This window comes from Penicillium antarcticum (assembly GCF_028974205.1).
Source record: "Penicillium antarcticum strain IBT 31339 chromosome Unknown utg000009l_segment0_segment0, whole genome shotgun sequence".
NCBI lineage: Eukaryota > Fungi > Ascomycota > Eurotiomycetes > Eurotiales > Aspergillaceae > Penicillium > Penicillium antarcticum.
The window spans coordinates 5169339-5188580 of record NW_026695307.1 but is presented as its reverse complement, the minus strand read 5'-3'; the positions used below and the strand labels follow the sequence as shown (position 1 = coordinate 5188580).

At 49.8% G+C, this 19242-nt stretch overlaps 7 protein-coding genes across 7 annotated transcripts; all 7 read right to left on the bottom strand.

Annotated features, from left to right (window-relative positions):
- Positions 1-1928: 1928 nt before the first annotated feature.
- Positions 1929-2227, bottom strand: N7508_010306 (uncharacterized protein; the record flags this gene model as incomplete). Its single annotated transcript, XM_058468366.1, is given in 2 exon segments — positions 1929-2061; positions 2079-2227. The coding sequence occupies 2 exon segments, from the start codon at positions 2225-2227 to the stop codon at positions 1929-1931; spliced, it is 282 nt and encodes a 93-aa protein (XP_058316212.1).
- A 180-nt stretch (positions 2228-2407) lies between these two features.
- Positions 2408-2923, bottom strand: N7508_010305 (uncharacterized protein; the record flags this gene model as incomplete). The annotated part of the gene is made up of 1 exon (XM_058468365.1): positions 2408-2923. The coding sequence occupies one exon, from the start codon at positions 2921-2923 to the stop codon at positions 2408-2410; it is 516 nt and encodes a 171-aa protein (XP_058316211.1).
- Positions 2924-3038: 115 nt separating this feature from the next.
- N7508_010304 (DUF92 domain-containing protein) lies at positions 3039-4307 on the bottom strand (the record flags this gene model as incomplete). Its single annotated transcript, XM_058468364.1, has 4 exons — positions 3039-3311; positions 3362-3722; positions 3801-4015; positions 4122-4307. The coding sequence occupies 4 exons, from the start codon at positions 4305-4307 to the stop codon at positions 3039-3041; spliced, it is 1035 nt and encodes a 344-aa protein (XP_058316210.1).
- Positions 4308-4491: 184 nt separating this feature from the next.
- N7508_010303 (uncharacterized protein) lies at positions 4492-9027 on the bottom strand (the record flags this gene model as incomplete). Its single annotated transcript, XM_058468363.1, has 4 exons — positions 4492-5214; positions 6114-6206; positions 6266-8550; positions 8610-9027. The coding sequence occupies 4 exons, from the start codon at positions 9025-9027 to the stop codon at positions 4492-4494; spliced, it is 3519 nt and encodes a 1172-aa protein (XP_058316209.1).
- Positions 9028-10292: 1265 nt separating this feature from the next.
- On the bottom strand, positions 10293-14424 carry N7508_010302 (DNA-directed RNA polymerase; the record flags this gene model as incomplete). The annotated part of the gene is made up of 2 exons (XM_058468362.1): positions 10293-13607; positions 13663-14424. The coding sequence occupies 2 exons, from the start codon at positions 14422-14424 to the stop codon at positions 10293-10295; spliced, it is 4077 nt and encodes a 1358-aa protein (XP_058316208.1).
- A 589-nt stretch (positions 14425-15013) lies between these two features.
- Positions 15014-16097, bottom strand: N7508_010301 (uncharacterized protein; the record flags this gene model as incomplete). Its single annotated transcript, XM_058468361.1, has 3 exons — positions 15014-15226; positions 15283-15545; positions 15611-16097. 3 exons carry the CDS (start codon positions 16095-16097, stop codon positions 15014-15016), a joined length of 963 nt encoding a protein of 320 aa, XP_058316207.1.
- Positions 16098-17533: 1436 nt separating this feature from the next.
- N7508_010300 (uncharacterized protein) lies at positions 17534-18655 on the bottom strand (the record flags this gene model as incomplete). The annotated part of the gene is made up of 1 exon (XM_058468360.1): positions 17534-18655. The coding sequence occupies one exon, from the start codon at positions 18653-18655 to the stop codon at positions 17534-17536; it is 1122 nt and encodes a 373-aa protein (XP_058316206.1).
- Between the last annotated feature and the right edge of the window lie 587 nt (positions 18656-19242).

The following is a 19242-nucleotide window of genomic DNA, read 5'->3' as shown; positions in this document are numbered from 1 at the left end:
CGGTCCGGTTCGAGCCAATTTCGATTTCAACCATGTATTGATCTAATAAAACCCCCACACGCCAAGGGATTCGAGAACCTTGGGTGTCTCAGGGCCAGAATATGATCCTGAGGAAGACCAAATTACTAAAGCACTAAAACAGCTTCTACCTCTAGCCAGTATATACCTCTTTTATGTGAGGATATATGTCCGCTTCGTGGCATAATTCCACAGGCATGTTAGACTCGTTGAATCTAGAGACTTTTTGGCAGCAAATTAACGTGCGCAATATACAAGAAGGCAAAGCATTACAAACACCGAAACATAGTTTCGCCGACAATATTCCGCGTCCCCTCCCCTCCTCACGCTAAAGGGTGCGACATGCGTGGCCTGACATCACCAATGGGGCGGACTTTGCCCGAAATTCGTCACATGGAATGCAACACGAGCGTCAGGCCCTTGCCATCCCCACATAGTAAGGTTTTTCTAAACTCTTCCTGTCTGTCAGCAGCGGAAAAACACAACCCCGTCCGGTCAAGTCGCCTGTCGCGTGGCAGTTCCCCGTTCCCCCGCCACAAGAACTAGACCCGGTGAGTGGTAACACCTCGAATAAGTGTTGCGCTAAGGGAACATGTCAGCTCAGTAAGGATGCACTAACTTACCACCTAACAATCCACGTATGCGAGCACCGACGCATAGAGAACCCAGCCAATAAAAATTCCCAGTTTGTCGTTAGACGTGACCCATGAAAAATACATCGTGATGTACCCCAGAGTGGACGCGACGTAGCTGAATACAGGTAATGCGCCTCATAAATGCGCCTCAGGGACACCGGGAAAGTGAGAAGAGAAAAGACACTGGGGTAGAGCTGATCCTGAATATGCTGTAAGTTATTGAGCTTCTTGAGAAGATACATTCTCGGAAATATAGAAGAATACCAGGCTATTCAGCCATGAGCTCCTTAATCATCCCAAGGGAACAATCCACAACACGAGAGAAATGTCTGTCGGTATCAGTAGCAATTCCGACGCAGAAATTCCGGAGTGCAACAAGTCCTTTGGATAGCGAAACCTCCGCAATGGAGTCTGGTGTGCCCTCTAGGTAGGCGTCTATGCTTCAGTTCGGAGGCCAACTAGCGCCGCCGCTCTGAATTTACAACGTTAACGCGCTAGTCGAGGGTAGCTTTGATAACCCCGAGAAACTCCAATCTCCCTATAAGAATGCAATAGCAGTTTCCCTAAACGTATAACGACGCGGAGCTACTATAGCTACCCATTGCGCGACGATGAGCGGCTCTTTCTATAGAGCCCATTATAGTCTTGTTAATTTCAACTCGCCATATTTCTTTACAACAGTGAAACAAGTACATACGACCACAGGGTGTGGAGAACAGGGCTTCCCGTCCGCTCAGCCGTACTTAAGCCACACGCCGGTAAGTTAGTAGTTAGGTGGGTGACCACTAGCGAATCCTTACTGTTGTATGTTTTTTTTTGCTTTGTTTTTTTGGCTTACTTCAATATAAATTACGTTGGAACATGAAGCAATTGAGATGGAACCCCGAACTAACCACAAGAGAGAGAGAGAGATCCTAGAAACACTGTGGAATGGATCTCAAAATGATAATTAACTGGAGTGGAGTATTTCTGATGCTAAGCATCACTAATGGTCGGGTACTATCTCAAATTTCACCCGGTAACAAACATTAGAAAGCGACCTTCTCAACAGTATCGCGGTGTAAGGTCTTTAGGTCAGCACCCAGCAAAAGTCCAGCACGATTGGGCACAAATAGCCTCAGTGGTCAACTTCCGGTAGTTCGCGACTTTCTTGTAGTTTGGTCCTCAATTTGACCTTGGCAAATGGGAGATCCGAGCCTTCAAAAATAACATTAGTCACTGTTATGACGCCCTTGGAGATCCACTTGTCCATGGCCTCAAGAAAGACGTGTTAAATTACGGAGCGGTAGAAGCTGCTCCACAAGCCAGGTCATATGTGCCAGGGGTCATGTCGGCCATGCCAGCCATGGAATCGTACTTAGCGTTGCGGGCAGACAAGCCCGGGACTTCGTACAAGCGGTACGCGTCGCTATTTGTCCGTTTCACCTGCCATAGAGGGTTTGGTGGCAGTAGAGTTCGTATTCGCCCACTGTTTCAATGATCTTGACCAGCGGGGACCGTGGGTCATCCAGTGCAGGTTCACCGTCGCACTGGAATGGAAAATATCCTTCGAAGGGAACCATTCCATCAGGCATTTGAAGATTCGTGGATGATAAAGCGACGGATAACATCACCTGTCTGGGCAATACCACATAGGATGGCGCGGTTTGCTTTCATAGCCAGATCACCAGATCTCGCGGCATCTGATGCGGCAGCTAGGAACTCGGGAGACTGTAGAGTCGATCCCCACTACTTTTGTTTGAGAATCTTGTAGTTCATCCAGATGCTGGCTCGGGAACATTCAAAGTTTGCGGAATGCAATCGGAGGTTTGCTTGAAGGTTGAGGTTGGGATAAAGCGGATGTCCTTGTAACGCTTGTCCGAGTGCTGGAGCTCCATGGCACCGGGGGCCTGAGAGTCCATTTGAATCCATGCGTGGCCTGTGAAATTGTCAGATGAAAGAAGAAGACAATATTTCCAGCGAGAAATTGACTTAGGACTTCTCATAATCCACCGCTTTACTTTGGGCCATACCTGGAGTCCACCCCATAGATCAAAAGGCTCGACAACAACAAGTCCAGAAAACCTTGTTGGATCCTCAGGGAAATGGAGAATCAGGCGGGTGCGGTGGATTTCACCTTCAGCAAAGCCATCGATCAGGAATTCATGACGAATGTAGCCTTGGGCATGGAGAGGAACCACAATATATAAGGAACGACCGCCTAGAGGAGTCCTGATTACTACGTTAAGGCTCTTCATAATATTAGCTTGGATGGGTTTGAGATTGTTCATTGCAGCGAGTTTTTAGATCAAACTCCAAATGTTTATACCAGTTTAAAAATATTTCAAGGATGCACGGGGCTCGAGAATGCTTATAAAGAGCATATTCCGCCTCTTCACGGTCGCTTTAAACAAGCAACTCAAATAAGTTCAGTCCCCAAGCATACTGTGCAATAGCCATGGCCCCAAGACTCATAGAAGCAGCCATCAGCACGTTGACACCGTTATTATCAAGCCAGTCATGACCGGTTTCAACACGACGGCTTTCATGTACCTCTTCTTGCTGTTCGGGCTTCCCTTGGTTGCCGCGAGACTGAGCCGCGTTAACAGCCCTCCCTGTAGTTTCGGTGTGAGAAGCACCTATGACCGACATTTTCGAGGAAGCTGGGTGAATGAGTACCTAGGAAAGAAATTAACTCCATTTACCATGGACGATTGTTGCCAACATACCTTCCTGCCACCATTTCCCTCTACAACCTTTCCACTCCTCTTATCAACAACGCTAGCTTGCAAAAGACCACCTAGTACACTATCAAGGACGCTTCCCAGCGCACCCCAAATAGTCAAGGCCACAGTCCAAAGCACTCGCTCTTTCATTCCTGCACTGGAACAAAATGGAAGAACAGCAGCAGATGTCAAAGAGACAATGAATGAACCAAGAAGACCAGCTCCAAGCCCAGTTGCAGTGACACCACCATTTGTACCAGGGGGGACTTTGCGAAGATTGAGGGAGGTTATAAGACGAGGTTTGGATTTTGAAAGAATGCCCAGTTCGGAGGAAAATGTGTCTGCAGCGACGGCGGCGTAGTTTCTATGGTAGACTGAGTCAGTATGCAATTAATGATAGACGGTGTTGAAGGAAGAGAAAATATGGAATATCACCACATACGCAACAATCCCAACCATCAAAATATCGGACGCATTCTGACCAAGCGAGAAGCATGATTCCGTGTCTGTTGAGTTGGCGAGGACAATGGCATGGGCGATAGATAAAACCGTTCCGACAATGGAGTTTGCGATTACTTGGATATGGTTACGGGGGCCTTCTCCGCCTTCTGTGCCGGTGGCAGAGAGTGTCAAGCGAGATTTGATCTCGTGTTTTACCTGCCATTACGGAGCATGATCAGTAACGTTGTTAAAATGAATAAACGCTCTCGACATTATAGCCGACGGGTGGTGTATAACTCCAACGTGGGAATGTAACACTTACATTTGTAACCTTTGTTCCACCAAAGTAGAACACCGCCAGCAGTGCGACTGGTGCTGACCATGGGTGGAGGGCGTGTGCGGAGGCTGAACATCCCGCAACAACAAGGCCAAGAGGGGTAAGGGATTTGCGGGACCAGGCTCGATAGACGAGTCCGAACACAAGTGGAATACCAATGTATGGTTTCATCGTGGGCGGCTAATAACCCCACTAATATCGCCTTTGGTGAGTGAGAAAATTGGAGTTGGAGTTGGAGTTGGGAATTGGAGCTGGAAGCTGAAGTGGGGCCAGATAAGCACCGTCACATGATGTCTATCGATACCAAAAAATGAAGTTTGAGATGAAAGTAACGATATAAGTGCAACTAATGTAATCACAGATGAAATGCACTGTTATTCTCATTCACCTCACAGAATCGCCAAATTCCAGCCTTAACAGCGGCATCCCGTACACTGAGAAGCTCCTCGTCCCGCACCGCACGGTTGATCTCCGCATACCGAATTTCCTCTGACGCGCCCTCCGCCTCGCCAATGCGTACTTTACGCGTCACACGTCGTTTTTTGCCAACATGAGCATCGGGATGATACTGCTCCATGATGTGCACATACAGATCTCGAGAGACGTTCTCAGCCAGCCAGCGCATAATCTCCCGGCCCTCGTCCTCTTTACCTGGCATTACCAGGTGACGTAGCAAGACTCCCCTTTTCGCTATGCCATCTGATGTAAATGAGAGGTCGCCCACTTGACGGTGCATCTCTTTGATGCTTTCCATTGCTGTCTCTGTGTAGTTGTCTGCTTTGAGGAGGCGTTTCGATGTGCTGTTGTGCCATACTTTGAAGTCTGGGAGGTAGATGTCAACCAGGCCATCGAGTAGTTGCAAAGATTCAAGAGAATCATATGAAGAGCTGTTGTAGATGATCGGAATGCGAAGTCCCATATCGCGCGCTGTCAAAATGGAGAGGACGACTTGTGGAACAACATGTTCCGGCGTGACGAGGTTTATATTGTGCACGTTGCCAATCTGCTGCAACTTGAGATACCACTCAGCAAGCTCTTCTGGTGAAAGATCGAATCCATTGCGCTGATGTGAAATGTCCTGTGCAAATATTAGCATTCAGATTGCAATTCGACAGATTGATGTATAGGGGAAGCAGCATACATGATTCTGACAAAATACACAGCGCAGATTGCACCCCGAGAAGAATACAGATCCACTCCCATGGAAGCCCTGTATACACGCCTCCTCTCCCCGGTGCGGTGCTATCACATTCACTTTCGCTGTCATAGCCCCGATCAGGCACATACCTGTCGTCTCATACCGGTTCACTCCGCATTTCCGTGGGCACAGGTTGCACTTTCGGAGATGTGCATACGAGGCAGCGCGCTTCTGGGCTGACTCAACTGAAGTCAGGAGCTGGTATCGTGGCACATAGTCATCTAGGAGGAAAGCTGGTGGGATCCCCAGGGAACGCTTGAAGATCAGCGGGCCCTGTGGAGGCTTGCGAAATGTAGATAGCAGTTGGGGTGTTTTCATTAGAGCAGTCATAATTGAAATTATTCAGTCATTTCAAATTTGATGTTACCTTTTTATTCGTTCAATATGCTAGAGATTGTAATTCGAGTCTACATTCATTGATGTAATTGGAATGTGAAGTGCTTGTCAGAGTTATGTCATGTTCTACCATTACTAACCGAGCTTAACTCGATGAGCTTGCATTTGGCACACCTAAGTTTCTCGTCCAAAACACCAAAAAGAAAAAAAAAAGATAAATGGAGGGTATGGTATGTGCCGAGTAAATAGATAGACAAAGTGTGCGCCTTTTCGCTCCTCGGGGTATGTCCAAAAACCAAGAAAACTAGTATACAGGACGCAAATCAGAATCGACAAGAAAGGAAAATATACACTTGATCAACCGATGAAAGTATAAGCAGTAAGTGAGCCAACTACAGTGCAAGCCCACTGCCATCCCCGCTCCAGCGGTAAAGGGCCAGTACTTCACGTCTGCGCTGCTGCTGCTCGCCAAAGTCTTCTGGAACACGGCCGCGGACCTGGGCAAGAGCCGAGCGCATGACTTTTCGGAAAGTTCGCTAGGTTATATTAGTATTTTCTCGGTACTTGGTTTTGCAGACAAGATTGGGGCACTTACCTGATATTCAGTGTTCAAAGTCACGACACAGGCCTCATGTGCTCGCACGATAGTTTCGCATGCTCTGACCACACTTGGGCTAGCATCTCCTTGCAACTTATCCGCAGTCAGGAGTAGGAGGAAGCTACCCTGAAGCAGATATATTCCAAAGAAGAAGGGCATAAAACTCAGATCGGGGTCGTTTTCAAGGATATCCGAAGCGGCTTCAGCAGAGCTGACAGCATGTCCCATGGCCGAAATGAACGATTCGGATGAAATCCAGAGGTCGTTATCATCGAGAAGATTGATCGGATCCCACTTTCCAGCTAGCAGGATGTGGAGAACGTGCATGATGTGGGTGCCGTAAGCAACCACCATCCTTGTATGGACGATGGACTCGCTAATATGTGATCCCACGGTGCTACTCGATCGACCTGACGGGCTGACGTGATTGAGATTGGACCCTTCCATGGCAGTATCAGCCTCCGGACCAAGAGCGAGGGAACTCGTGAATCGAGCCTCAAATTCTTTCAAGCTCTGGGCGTAGACATCGAGCTGTCGACTGATTTCCATTGCCTGGTATTCCCATTCACCGCTGTTGCGGAAATGAAGACCAAATCGCGGATGGTTGCGGGCATGTTGCAGATCCACAATTTCACCGAGGATGGACATCAATGGCAAGAAGTACCCGAACATGCTATGGCCAGTGCACTCGAAGGAAGGACCAGCGCGACGGTAGTTGACTGACGAAAAGTCTCCTGTTTGCCAAATATCGTCGTTCATAGGCTGTAACAGACCCTCGCACTCCTTATCGAGAAGTGTCAAAGGACGGTTGTAACAGAGCGCTAAATGGCGATCAGTAGCATATAACAACCACCATATCCGACGGCGCTCTTCCCGTTCTTCTTCTGTCAGGTTGACAGCCGAATTACCAGGACCATGACCCATGAGCTGGGGCGGTTGCCGCTTGCCGTTCACATCAAGCTCGCCTTCGCCCTCCAGTTCGCCGTCCTGACGAGTTGTCGCATTTGGTGGCAGTTCGCGACCTAGCTTGAGCTCTCGTGCAAGTGACCAAGCGGCTGTCCACCATCGCATACTTGCAGCCTTGTATTCACTAGCCGAAACGACGGTCGCCAAGTGGACATACGTAGCGACGTCATCCACAGCGCCAGTTGCACTGCTTTGGGCGCCTAACTGGTCCATTGATACGCCAAATCCACCTAGAGCGACCCCGTTGATTACCATATTAGCAGGATAATTCGGGGATGCCTCCCCAGTCGCAGGACCATGGATAAGTGGCCGAAGCAGGCCAACGGTTAATTCCAAAAGCTTTTGACAGACTCGTCCACGAGCCGAGGGAGGCGATGTCAAGAATGCAGCCTCGCTCGTTTGTGCGGCTACCCACAACATACTAGCGAGAAGGCCGGGACTGCAAGCCCGCGGTTTTGTGGGGTGTAGGAAGGATTGCTTGCGGAAAACATAACCGACAACATATGGAGACGCCGGAGAGAGATGTGAGGAAGAAGAGCTGGTAAAGTAGACATCGAGAAGATCACAGGCCAGAGATTGAGGGATTATAGACACAATGTGTGGAAGAACTGGTTGCAAGACGGGGTACCTCAACGAACTGGATAAAGGTGGCATGCTGAAGGACGGAAAATTGGCGGGAGAAGGAGAAGGGAGTGGCAGCCAACTAGGCGATTGACCCGGCGGAGAGAACCCCAAGAATGCAGCTCCAGGGTTCTCCGCCGAGTTCCCAAGTCGGAACTGGTTCATAGACGTTGGATTTGCCTCTTGCGAATTCATGAGAGGGTATGTGCCGTCGTTATATCCCGATCCAAAACCCTGAGAATGAAGCATTGAGCCGGGCGACCGAGGATTTGCATTCGCAGTTTGCATCATATGTATAGAGCGCAGATCAGGAACCGAAATTGGCGGTCGCTGCGATTCCTGTAGTGCTTCGTAATGGTTGAATGGCATACCTGCCATGCTGGAGCTAATCTGCTGCTGCGAAGGTTGAACAGGGGCCTGGTTTTGGCGCATCCCAGACATACCAGGTATCTCAGTGTTATGTGGCCGTGATTGTGCGCTTTCGGTTAGAGTGCGCGCAGCATCAAAGGCTGGATCGTAGCTTTCGTTGGGCTCGGGGATAGAATGACCATTCGACGTCTGGCTTTGTGTATGCGTCGCACTATCTTTACCACCAACTTCGCTGTCGGTGGTGACTGTGGTTGCAGCTATATCCTTTTTCGATGCTTTCCCGCGCTTTTTGCGCTCGCGGGCGTATTCGCAACTAAGTCCGAACTCTGAAATTCGTTAATAAGTCTATTTCGCAGACTAAAGAGTACCTGGAAAATGGCCATACCAACACAGTGTGCGCACGGGTTTTGCCCGTCGCACTTGGTTCGCAACTGGTTGCACTGGTCGCACGCCCGACTAATTCTCCGCCGGACCGGGGTGGCAGACGAGTTCTTGCGGATTGCGGACCGAGCCTCGGCAAGGCTGTCGCGCGATGAACCTTTGAGAACGGAGGCGTCTTGTTCGCTATATAGAAGATGTTGGGTGTGCGGCAGCTTGGAATCAGGGAGTGATTGAGCGAGATCGGATGGGGTGTTGGCTGCGCCAGCTTCCCGTGCTAGCTGGAGTTGTTCCAGTGCATACTGTGACCCCTCCGCAAGCGTGTCCAGCCCGGGGGTTTGGGATTGGGGCATTCGTTTGGATTGTGGCTGGGTCGAGAAGGGCGAGTAGGAATTGGGTACGGATTGGAGGGAGGTCGCCGACATGCTTCTCCGGGGAGGCGGAGAGACGATCTATGTCGACATAGAGCGACAAGATGAATCGACGCGACAAAGCGATGGGACCTAGTCTTTCTTGCCCGGGTGAGAGTGATAGGAGAGGCGAGAACACGGGGGCATAAGAGTCAGTGGAACGGCATGAGAGGCCGTGGCGGAACCCCAGATCCCGGAGGCAACTTTTTTTTTCGGCGGAGCCGAGGACCCAAAGCTTGATTCTCGGCAAGAAAAGATAATCACAGTCTTATAGTCTCAGGGTCCAGCAAAAGCAAAATAGAAACTGAAGATGTGAACCTGACGATCTGGGGAAGTTGAGAAAGGCGGGGGAAACGGGCACGTGTTGCACGGGGTACACTCCAAGTCTACGGAGTAGTACACTTCACTTTTACTTCAACTTCTACAATCCCTGTTTACATGGTTTAACACTCTTCTTCCCGAGAGACTTCCTTTGACCCGTTTCAAAGTCTGCATTCCTTGCACCTCTTATTGGCTGGCACTTTATCCAGTGTGATCCCGGTCATCTATACCAAGCAGGCTTGCGTCCCGTATTCAAGAGGGCTCGGAGAAGCACCAGACGGGACTTAGACCCCCTCAAATGTCTGACCACCTCGGTAACATACCCCGGTCTTGGCTAGGGAGAACATAAGTACGAAGGTACAGAAATGGCCTACTGTCGGCAAACTAACCGAATCGTCAAGTGCCGAGCGCAGGTCCGACAGAATACCTTTGAGAATTGTTGAAAATGATTGGTATATGCAGTTCAGGGACTCAGAATCCCACCAAATGAGGACTAGGTAGCGACTGGGCTAGAGCCCGGGTTCCCCCAGATTGCCCTACCGGCTGTTCTATTTTGCCTAAATCCGCTGATGCCCCTGGCCGGCTATTTAGTTTAAGAGTTCTTCATGCTGTGGCTATTTGTCTAGGTTAAATGCATTATGATAGAATGTAGAATTGGCTAGAGTGCAGATTGAAATAAAGTAAAGTCTAATATCATATTCGTACGTCGCTATATGCATGGTTGTTGTTTTTTTGTCCCCAGTGGCCCCCTTCCAACAGTATAAAATGTACAAAAAATGCAAACAATGGAACCCAGGGAAACAAATGGGGAATGAGAAAATGTACAAGAGAATTAAAAAGCACCTGATATGCATCCAGAGGTCGCTCCCCCACGAGACCCCGGAACTGAAATGAGAAAAAGTGAAAATATACAACGCCAGATGGATGAAATGGAGCCCGAGGACCCTAAGATGAGCGCCTCAAGAGAAGAAGTATTTGCTTTCGCGAATGCGAGTCAAATCCCAGTCTCCCTTCTTAGGGACTGGGCGAAACTTCAGCGGAACCCACATCCAAGTGGTCGCTGCGCGCGATGATGATTTCTTAGCAGGAGCAGCCTTGTCGGCAGTTTCCGGCATAGGTTCTGGTTCGTCGTCAAGCAGCTTGCCGTCGGGTAAGTCCATGTTTCCAATCAGGCCCTGAATGGCCGGATCAGAAGTATCGATTCCATCTGCCATCGGCGCACGTTCGGCGGCTTCAAGATTCTCTGGCACGTGGCCCATTGCGGTTGCACCCAATGATTTGGTCATGGACATGTCTTCGTCTGTCCCACCCATTTCTTCGAAAACGCTGGCGGGTGTGACCATAGCACGACCCTCCGCTTGGTCTTCGGGGTCCTCGGACTTGAGAAGAGTCTGTCGTCGTTGCTCTTGAATCAGCTCACCGAGCTTTGAGCTCTTGCCGCCTTTGCGCATAGCGCGGATTGCCTTGCCGTGCTTGCTGGTCAGGGGAACCCTGGCAAGGAACAAGTTGTTGCCGTATCGCACCTTGAACTCAGATGCGAGACGCCCGATAATATCGTCACTGTGCATGCGAACGAAAGCATCTCGAAGCATTTCATTCATCTGGTCGATATCACCAGCGTGGGTCCAGAAGGAATCATGGACGGCGGAGAAGGTCAGGCCTGCCTCGTGGCATGCGTTGGCGGACAAAATCATGTGCGTAGCGTCGAGGGAGTGGATGAAGTTAGGCGGGAAAGCTTGAAGCTGCTTGCGCTTGGAAACAACGTCATCGGCACTTGGATCCATGATGCTGATTTCTTGCAAAGTAGTTTGCACACGACGAGCCTTCCGAGTGCGGTATGGCTGAACGACTGGAAGACCCAGCGGAGTGGTCCAGATGACAGTCGACTGGAATGATTTCTCGGGGTCGAGGGCTCTCGGGGCAAGAGAGCGGTTCTTGGCCTGATGTGTCAACACTTGCTCGGTGAGTTGCTCGATTTGCTCCGGTGTCAAGGACTGTGTGATGCGGAGCGCAGAGTCACCAAGCCAATATTGAATGTCGTGGGCTCCGTTAAACATGCTACCGAGAGCGCCAAAAATTTTCTGGGCGATGTAGATAGACGCTCGCACCCTGTCTGGGGTAGATAGGTCCGGTAGGTAGTCGATAAGCTGCTTTTTCACTTGTCTTGTCGCTCCCATGAAGGTCACGCCGTATACGTTGGTCATAACTGTCTGCTTCACAATCTTTCTTGTCACTCTGCCATCGAGAATCTTGGCTAGGCTGTTGCCATTGACCGCGTCCTGCGTAATGCTCTCGTTGACAAAATCACACACACCGGAATAGACATCTGATGGGCGATCAGAGGGCTCAAGGTTAACTTGTTGGGCACCGGCCTTGTCACCGCCCAGGGCTGCGTAATGTTGAAGACCATTGCATGAGCCATCCTGGTGGATGGGAAGATGAGACACATATGTAGTGGGATCAGATAGTTCTAAGGCGTTGCGCAATTCCACACAAGCAGCCAGACACTGCCATGGATCCTCGGCCTTAAGCCACCACTTGCGTCCATTCAGACCGTTGTTGGCAGAGTCGAGAACATCATCCAAGTTGTCCATGGTGTATTGCTCCCGCTCAGACATACTGGCCTTGTCAAAGCCACTCAAGTTTGCAATCTGAATCTTCAACCAGCGCAAGCCACTTACACCAAGTTCCTTTCCTGTGTCGAAAAGCAGCAACCCTCTACAGTTGTCGGCTCCCATCTGGTTCAAATAGGGAGGAAGAGGGTACGCTCTGCCGCGGAAATCCATGTTGTGGGGCAGGTAGAAGACCTCGTTGCGGTAAGCTCTCGCGATCTCAAGCTGGAAGTTCTGGAAGCAGCGGATGGAGTGGTATCCAGAGCGAAGGTTCTCAATTTCTCGCACCCGTCGACTCCATTGTTGCTGTTCCGCGGGGGAGGCATCTGGACCTGGCTGTGAAGGCATCGGTAGCTCTGGGTCCAGAGGCGCAATTTTTCCCACGGCCTCTCCAGTGTTCCAAGCTTGAACCATTACGTCGAAGACAGACCGATTGATCCTCCAGGCAGTACTTCCAAGAACATCAAGGCCAGCTCGAATCTCTTTCATGCCATCGTCCTTCATGGCAGCTTTGATGTAAGCCGGTTGTAGAAGTTCGCCGGCAGTACTGCGCACCAGGCTGCTTTCATAAACTTTGTATCCACCATTCCGTGGTCCAGTCCACGGCTTCGGTTTAGTGATCATCGGGAGGTGTCGGGCCAACAATTCTGAAGCAGGCTCTTTTGTGACAATTTTGACAATTTCAGGGTGCATATGGATGAGACCCGAGCGTTTTCCGTAGTGGATTTGATAAGCGTGTTGGAAGGCCGGTGGCGTCGTGCGGACCTTATTCTTGGTGACGGCGTCCTCAGTCCAAACGGTGATTTTGGCGGCATCGAAAAGCATGCTCATAAGGCTTGCACCGACTCTGACTTGTACACGGGAGCCCCAATGAACATGTGACTCTTCTTCATTGGCTTTCTCGACGAGGTTCTTCCATCGCATGCGGCCATCCTTACTCTTGCGATTTGCAAGAGTCTCCTTCAGGGCCTTGAGGCGAGTTGGGTTTACACCCTTGTTTTTCGCCATGACGCTTTTGGCGATCAATTCATCTTGCAGTTCCTTTCCGAGACTTGCAGCGATAGCAGAAAGCTTAATTCCTTTGTCCATTCCCGTGCGGCTGAACACGGCCATGACCGTAATGATAGTAAGCGCAGCTAATCGATCAGCGTCGAGAGATTGGAGATATACACCATAATCACAACGATCCCGTTGCTCAACACTCGTAATGGGATTCGCAAGGGCGTCTTCCACCAGCTCCAACTCTTTCTTGATTCTTGCCACAAGATCCGTGTGCCATTGGCTCAAGACAAAGTTGAGTCGTTTTTCTTCCGAAGAGGCATTCAGACCTGCTTTTTGTCTCTGGGCGTTCTCTGTGCGCCAACGAGCGAGTGCCGATTCAATGCCATCTGCTTCCAGCTTTTCTTGTCTTATGTTGTTGCGTAGTATCTGTGCTTCTTCTTCGGTGCCTTTAAAATTCGAGGGCAACTGAATTTCAGCAACGTCTGTGAAGAGGGATAGAGACTCTTTGAGACTTGACAACCCTAATCCTTTTTGATCGACCGATTGAATCACGGGGGCGTCGTCCATGGCAGCGGGCACGCGCTCAAGCTGGGCTTCGTCCAGGGACCCATCCATCCTCATATATTGAGACACTAAGTCCAACATGTCGGAAGAGCAAATCTGGTTGTGGAGTATTAGTATAGCTTCAACAATCGTACTCGAAAAATCAACTTACCCTCGATAGCTCCCCAACATCGGAATCCTCCAGTATCTCCAAGCCAACAATTTCCTCCTCAAGCCCGGCGTTTTGGGCAAGCTCCCAATAACGACGTACTGTTCTCTCCCGCTTCGTTCCGTGAAGCATGCGGATGGCCATGTGGAGCATAATTGCGAATGTCTCTTCGTCGGGGGTCACGCCACCGGCGGGCATATCCACCTCAAACCATTTCTGCAGAGGGAGGACCATTTCCTGTGCCCGATTGAGAACCATGTACGAGACCATTTCTTTCAAATAGCGGTTGTGTAGTTTCAGGTACTCCTGTGAGCCAATCGGATGGTAGTAGCCGAGGCGGTTGATTAATTGGGCAGCTCGCTCAAACTGGCCAACTTTCAACGAGACATCAAGGTTTGCCCGCATTTCTGTCTCATCGCCACCCACGCCATGCCTCCTGCGAAAAACTTTGGATTGTGTCTGAGGTTTCGAGTCAAGAATGACTAGGGAGGAGGTGTCGAAAGAGTCGTAGGGCATGTGCATGAAAGAGTCGGACGGGCCCGATGAATGCGTATCGAAGCCAGGGTGGTCGGCAGCCGTCGCAAGGTGACGTTTTGATTGAAAAGTCGACGTGCGGGAATTACTGAATGGCGGGTTCACGATCGAGGCCCGGTTGTTTGTATAGGAATGGAGACGGGTGGTCGGCAAGGTGACCGATGCTCGAAGGGCATGGACCTTTCGCGAGTGGAAGAGAGCATTTTTCTGACGAGCCACGCGTGACAACATCGTGCATGGATATGACGATTTCGCGGTTTCGTCGAGTGCAGGTTAAGTCGCGAAATGATGAAAATATTAAAGATAAAATTATATGGATAAGAGATGCAAACTTTCAAAGTGCAGATCAAGAAAACAGACAACGCAATGATGGCAGGGGCGAAATCAAATGGATTTCCCACCGCAATTATACGCTGGCCTGCAACCCTCGACTAAAGCCAAAAAGAAACGAGGGGAAGGAATGTAATGGAAAAAGGGGAGATTCTCGATCTGTCCCAGCGGAGACTCGGGAGAAAAACCGGCTTTCACGTGACTGGCTATCTTATCGCATCTGATTGGCGGAGAGCTCCATCCTGGTGGCAAGGGCTGCAGAGAGTCGCGTGTTAACTTACTATATGCATGGTTTTGGCTGTTTACATGGCGAATTGGCGCATCTGGATGGGATCTAGAATTATACTCATGTAGTTGGAGCTCGGCGATTCATGGAAGAGTACCAGTCCGTCATCAGATAAGATATCCAGGAAGAGACGAAGCTCGAATAGAAATAGATGCGAAAAAAACGCTAATAATAGATTCTCTGATCCCACAAAGGAGGTCATCACTACTCGTTCTCATTTTGAGAGTCCCCTTCTCGTTGTCTCCGGCGGTTTTCCTTCATAGCCCACCCGGTGAGATCAGGTCGTGCTGGATCGATCCTTGGAGCACTCATTTTATCGAGGTAATCTTCCGAGTTTATATTCGTTTCCATGGATGGTAGTGTCTCAGGTTCTTGGTGCATCATGTAGCTTTCATATGTGTACCAGGAATCTTCGGTCTGGAATCGGGGGAGTTAGCAGGCACCACGATGTATATATATATGTGAAAACTTACCTCGGCATCAATCCATCCATATGATTTCCACTTTTCTTCCTGCATTTTTTTCAACAGATCCAGATTCCCGCCGACATTGTTCGCTTCTCCATCTTCGGCACCTTTAACCTTGATATCAATTGCGCGCGCCTCGCTCTCGGCGGGTCGATCCTCGTCATCTCTTTTTCGACCCTTTGCTTTGGGCAACTCATCCAAAGCATCGAGGTGGTGAAGTTGTGGTTGAAATTGAACAACTGACGAGACCGGCGAAAGGTGCAGATTTTCTAGAACAATTAGTACCAAGCACTTTCAAGCAATATTCTGGTGCATGTTTTAGCAGCCAACGTACTGTCTTTGAATGTAGCCAGCATGTAGATCGGGTCACCTTCTTCGGCAGGCTTTACCCGGCCTGCAAGTGATTGTGTTCGCATCAATGAAGCTGAATCCACTGCCCGCTTGTTGTCCACAATCTCCACATCGCCGTTGCCCTCCAACTTAACCCTGCCGCCAGAATTGGCAGCGGCACCTCCGGCAGTAAAGCCACCAGACATTCCATAAGCGCCTCCATCACGAGATGAGCGGCTCTTCTTGATTGCCTCGCCGTACCGCAGTCCCTTGTTGACATCGTAATTCCCGCGGGTGTTGATAGGTACATCGACCTCAACAACTCCTGTGCGCGCCTTCATTCGGAGTTGAGTGGGTCGTGAGTTATGTCTGTCGCTGTATGGAAAGTGTTCATCTCGGTCGAGGTATTGGAAGACAAAGCGAGAGATATCGGAGTCAGTGAGGAAAACGTCGTATGAGGCAACGACGGGGTCATCATCGGAGGAGCCCATATTGGTATGAGAAAAGACAGAGGCACAAATAGAATTGCCTAAAGCTCAAGCAGGACTAGTGTTCACGGAACTTTTTTTTGCTTATCGAATTTCGTCGGCGGGGAGAGGGCAGAAAAAGAGCTGCCGATTCACCGCCCCCACACACCGTATATTTACGCTTCATTCCCCTTTCCCCCTTTCCCTTCATTTGAGGACCCCGGAGTCGTGACGAGAGAGCTACCATGCTGTCCTCCCTCTCACAAACCACGCTCCCTTAGTCGTTGAGTTTCTTCTCCGTCATCATCGAGCCTGCCAATCTACCCTCGATGCCTTCCTAGCGTGTGAGACGCAACCCCCTGTTCAAACCCATCCATCACTACCACATTGTGATCAACCCAGTCGTTCATCGCCACATCACCCGTCTATCATGGCTTGAGGGGATTTGAATCCATTGTTCCACAAGAACCTTTGTAACGGGTTAAGTTGCAAACATTGAGTCGATAGAGCTGCACAACCAGGAAGACCGGGCAGGATAGACATGCTATGGCCAGAGCCGACAACGGAGTCCGGACCGCGCTAAGGAATGCATGTTGCCCAGGAGACAAATGGACGCTCGCGATATCGACCTCGGAACCGTCGGGACCTTATGATAAGGTGCCCAATCATTGAACCAGTCGACAATACAGCAGTCAAAGGGGCTGGCTGTGTCGCAATTTTCGGCCATCGTGGCCATCGGTTCCTTCACATGAAGGACCACAGGAAGCCGACAGGAGGCTGCCCTAGCTCAGAGGAGCTATGGGCTAGCTAAGTCGCAATTTTCGGCCGTCAGGGTCTACGTCCACCGGTGTGGGTAGACTCATTCGTGCCATTACAGAACCATCCCGTCATTTTGATGATGCACGGTACACGTTCTTGCTTTGCTTTGCCAGCATTGCTTGAATCTAGAATCGTGAACAATGGATTGATGCTCTCAAGTTGTCATGGAGGCGGGTCTTTGGTGTTGGGGCGGACAATTGGTGCGGTTTCAACTGTTGGTGATGATGGTTGGATGCGAACAGGGTTTTAAATTGCTAGACTTCTCTCAGGTCTTTCTGGGATCTGCACGTCAATATAAGAGTAGTTTGGCTAAATACCTTCATGTCGACTTTGTCGACTCATACGTAACCGTTGTAGAGATAATTAAGACCGTCGATGATTGTAGGTACCTTTGGGGTTCGGCACGTCTTTTACGGCTACTCGAATTAAATTGAAATTGTCAAACTGATTGAGATCACCCGCAAAGAATCGACATCACCTTAAGGGTGTAAAAAGCACGAACACAAAGACTACGAGCAACCACCCCCAAAGCTCAATCTGATAACTTCATTTTCACATCCCAGACCGCTAAATAACCCTACCCAAAACTAAAATAGCAAACAATCCCAAGATATAGCAACCCAAGCCCCCCCCCCCCCCAATCAAGCTTCATCAAACGGCAAAACCGGAACCTCACTCTCATCAGACATAGCCTGAAGCTTCGTCAAAAAGCAACCAGCATGCTCAGCACACTGCGCAGCCTCTTTCCGAAAATTCAGAATCCAAGCCACCATCAAAACATCATGTGGCACAGTATCCTGCACAAAATACTCCACACGGCCCTCATTCTGTGGCAATTTCTGCAAATGCCTAGCCAACCGCTCATGCTCCTGACACATAACCTCACGACCACCACTAGCAATAAAGACAGGCGAAGGCAGCGCAAAGGGGTGCCAAATCGGCGCCAGATAAGGCTCAACAGCCCTATTCAGCTCCTGGTTGCCAATTACATGCTTGGCTCCCCACGCCGGGAATGAGGCTGGGATATAATCCACCGCTGCGTTCGGCAAGTTATTCCATAGTCCTGTGTTTTTCGCGCCGGGAATATCGCACCATGGTGAGAAGAGCCAGCTACATGTTGGGACTGGGAGGATCTTCTCATCGTCGTAGTCTGCTATGTAGCGGAGGAGGGCTAGGACTAGATGTCCGCCTGCGGAATCGCCGCTGAGAACGATCCGTGAGGCTGGGATGTGTAGGCTGTGCGTTAGGTAGCAGTATGCTGTTATGGCGTCTTGGAGTTGGGCTGGGAAGCGGCTGTTTGGGTTGCAGGCTAGCCGGTATTGGAGGCTGAAGACGTGGCTAGAGGGGGTGTGGGTTAGGAGATTGTTTGCGAGGAACTTGCAGGATGCTGTACGGCCATCGCCGAGGATGTAGGAGCCGCCATGGAAGTGGAGGATAATGTGTTTGTCTGAGGAGGTTGTTGTGTTGTAGGAGTAGGCCGTTGGGAACCATGTTCCGCCAGTGGTTTCTGGGTGGATTTCATCGTCAACTGTTATTCCTGTATACAGTTCTTCTGGGGCTGGTTCGATTGAGACGAAGCGGTCGCCTTCTAAGCCTGGCTTTAGGGATAGGGGTGGTTTTGTGCGGAAGGCTACGAAGACTCGGAGGAAGAGTTTCACGAATGTGTTTGATAGGGCTTGTCGGTAGGTCCAGTCTTGATCTTGACGGAATCGGCGGCCGAGGTAGAGCAGAGGAATGAATGGTGCTTTTATCATTGAAACCATTGTGCCGATTTGGAATACGTTTTGTTTTGTGATTTTGCCAAATGCTTCAGTCTTCACAGTCGAGCATAGGGTCAAGGTAAATCAAGATGAGGTAGCCTGCTGTAGCTGTGATGTCAGTAATGCATCAGCTTTGCCTGCGCTTCTTTTTCCAAACCCATGGTAGAGGATTGTTATTGCCACGAGGGTTTTAACCTTAAAGATGGAGTGCGATATTGCCTGATTGGGTAGCCACCTGAGTCCCGGGCTTGGTTACACCAGAGGCAGCAGACACATATGGCAAGCCTTGGGTCAAAGTTAAATAAGTAAACGGTAAATAATAATTGAAGTCAGGTGGGAAATTCAAAACTGAAGTGGATATCAATTGAGGGTAATGCTTCGGTATGTACGCACAAGCAGAAGACTTGGGTCGTCATGAGATACACATACAGGAAAAATGAGGAGAGGGGCATATAAAAAACAAATCTAGGAACAATTTTTTCAAAACGAAATCATAATCGCGAAGGCATTAATGCATTGCGACGTGAGATATCAAACAAATCAAAAAAGAAAAGCGAGGATTGGTTGCCCGTGGTCATAATAAGTCGGAT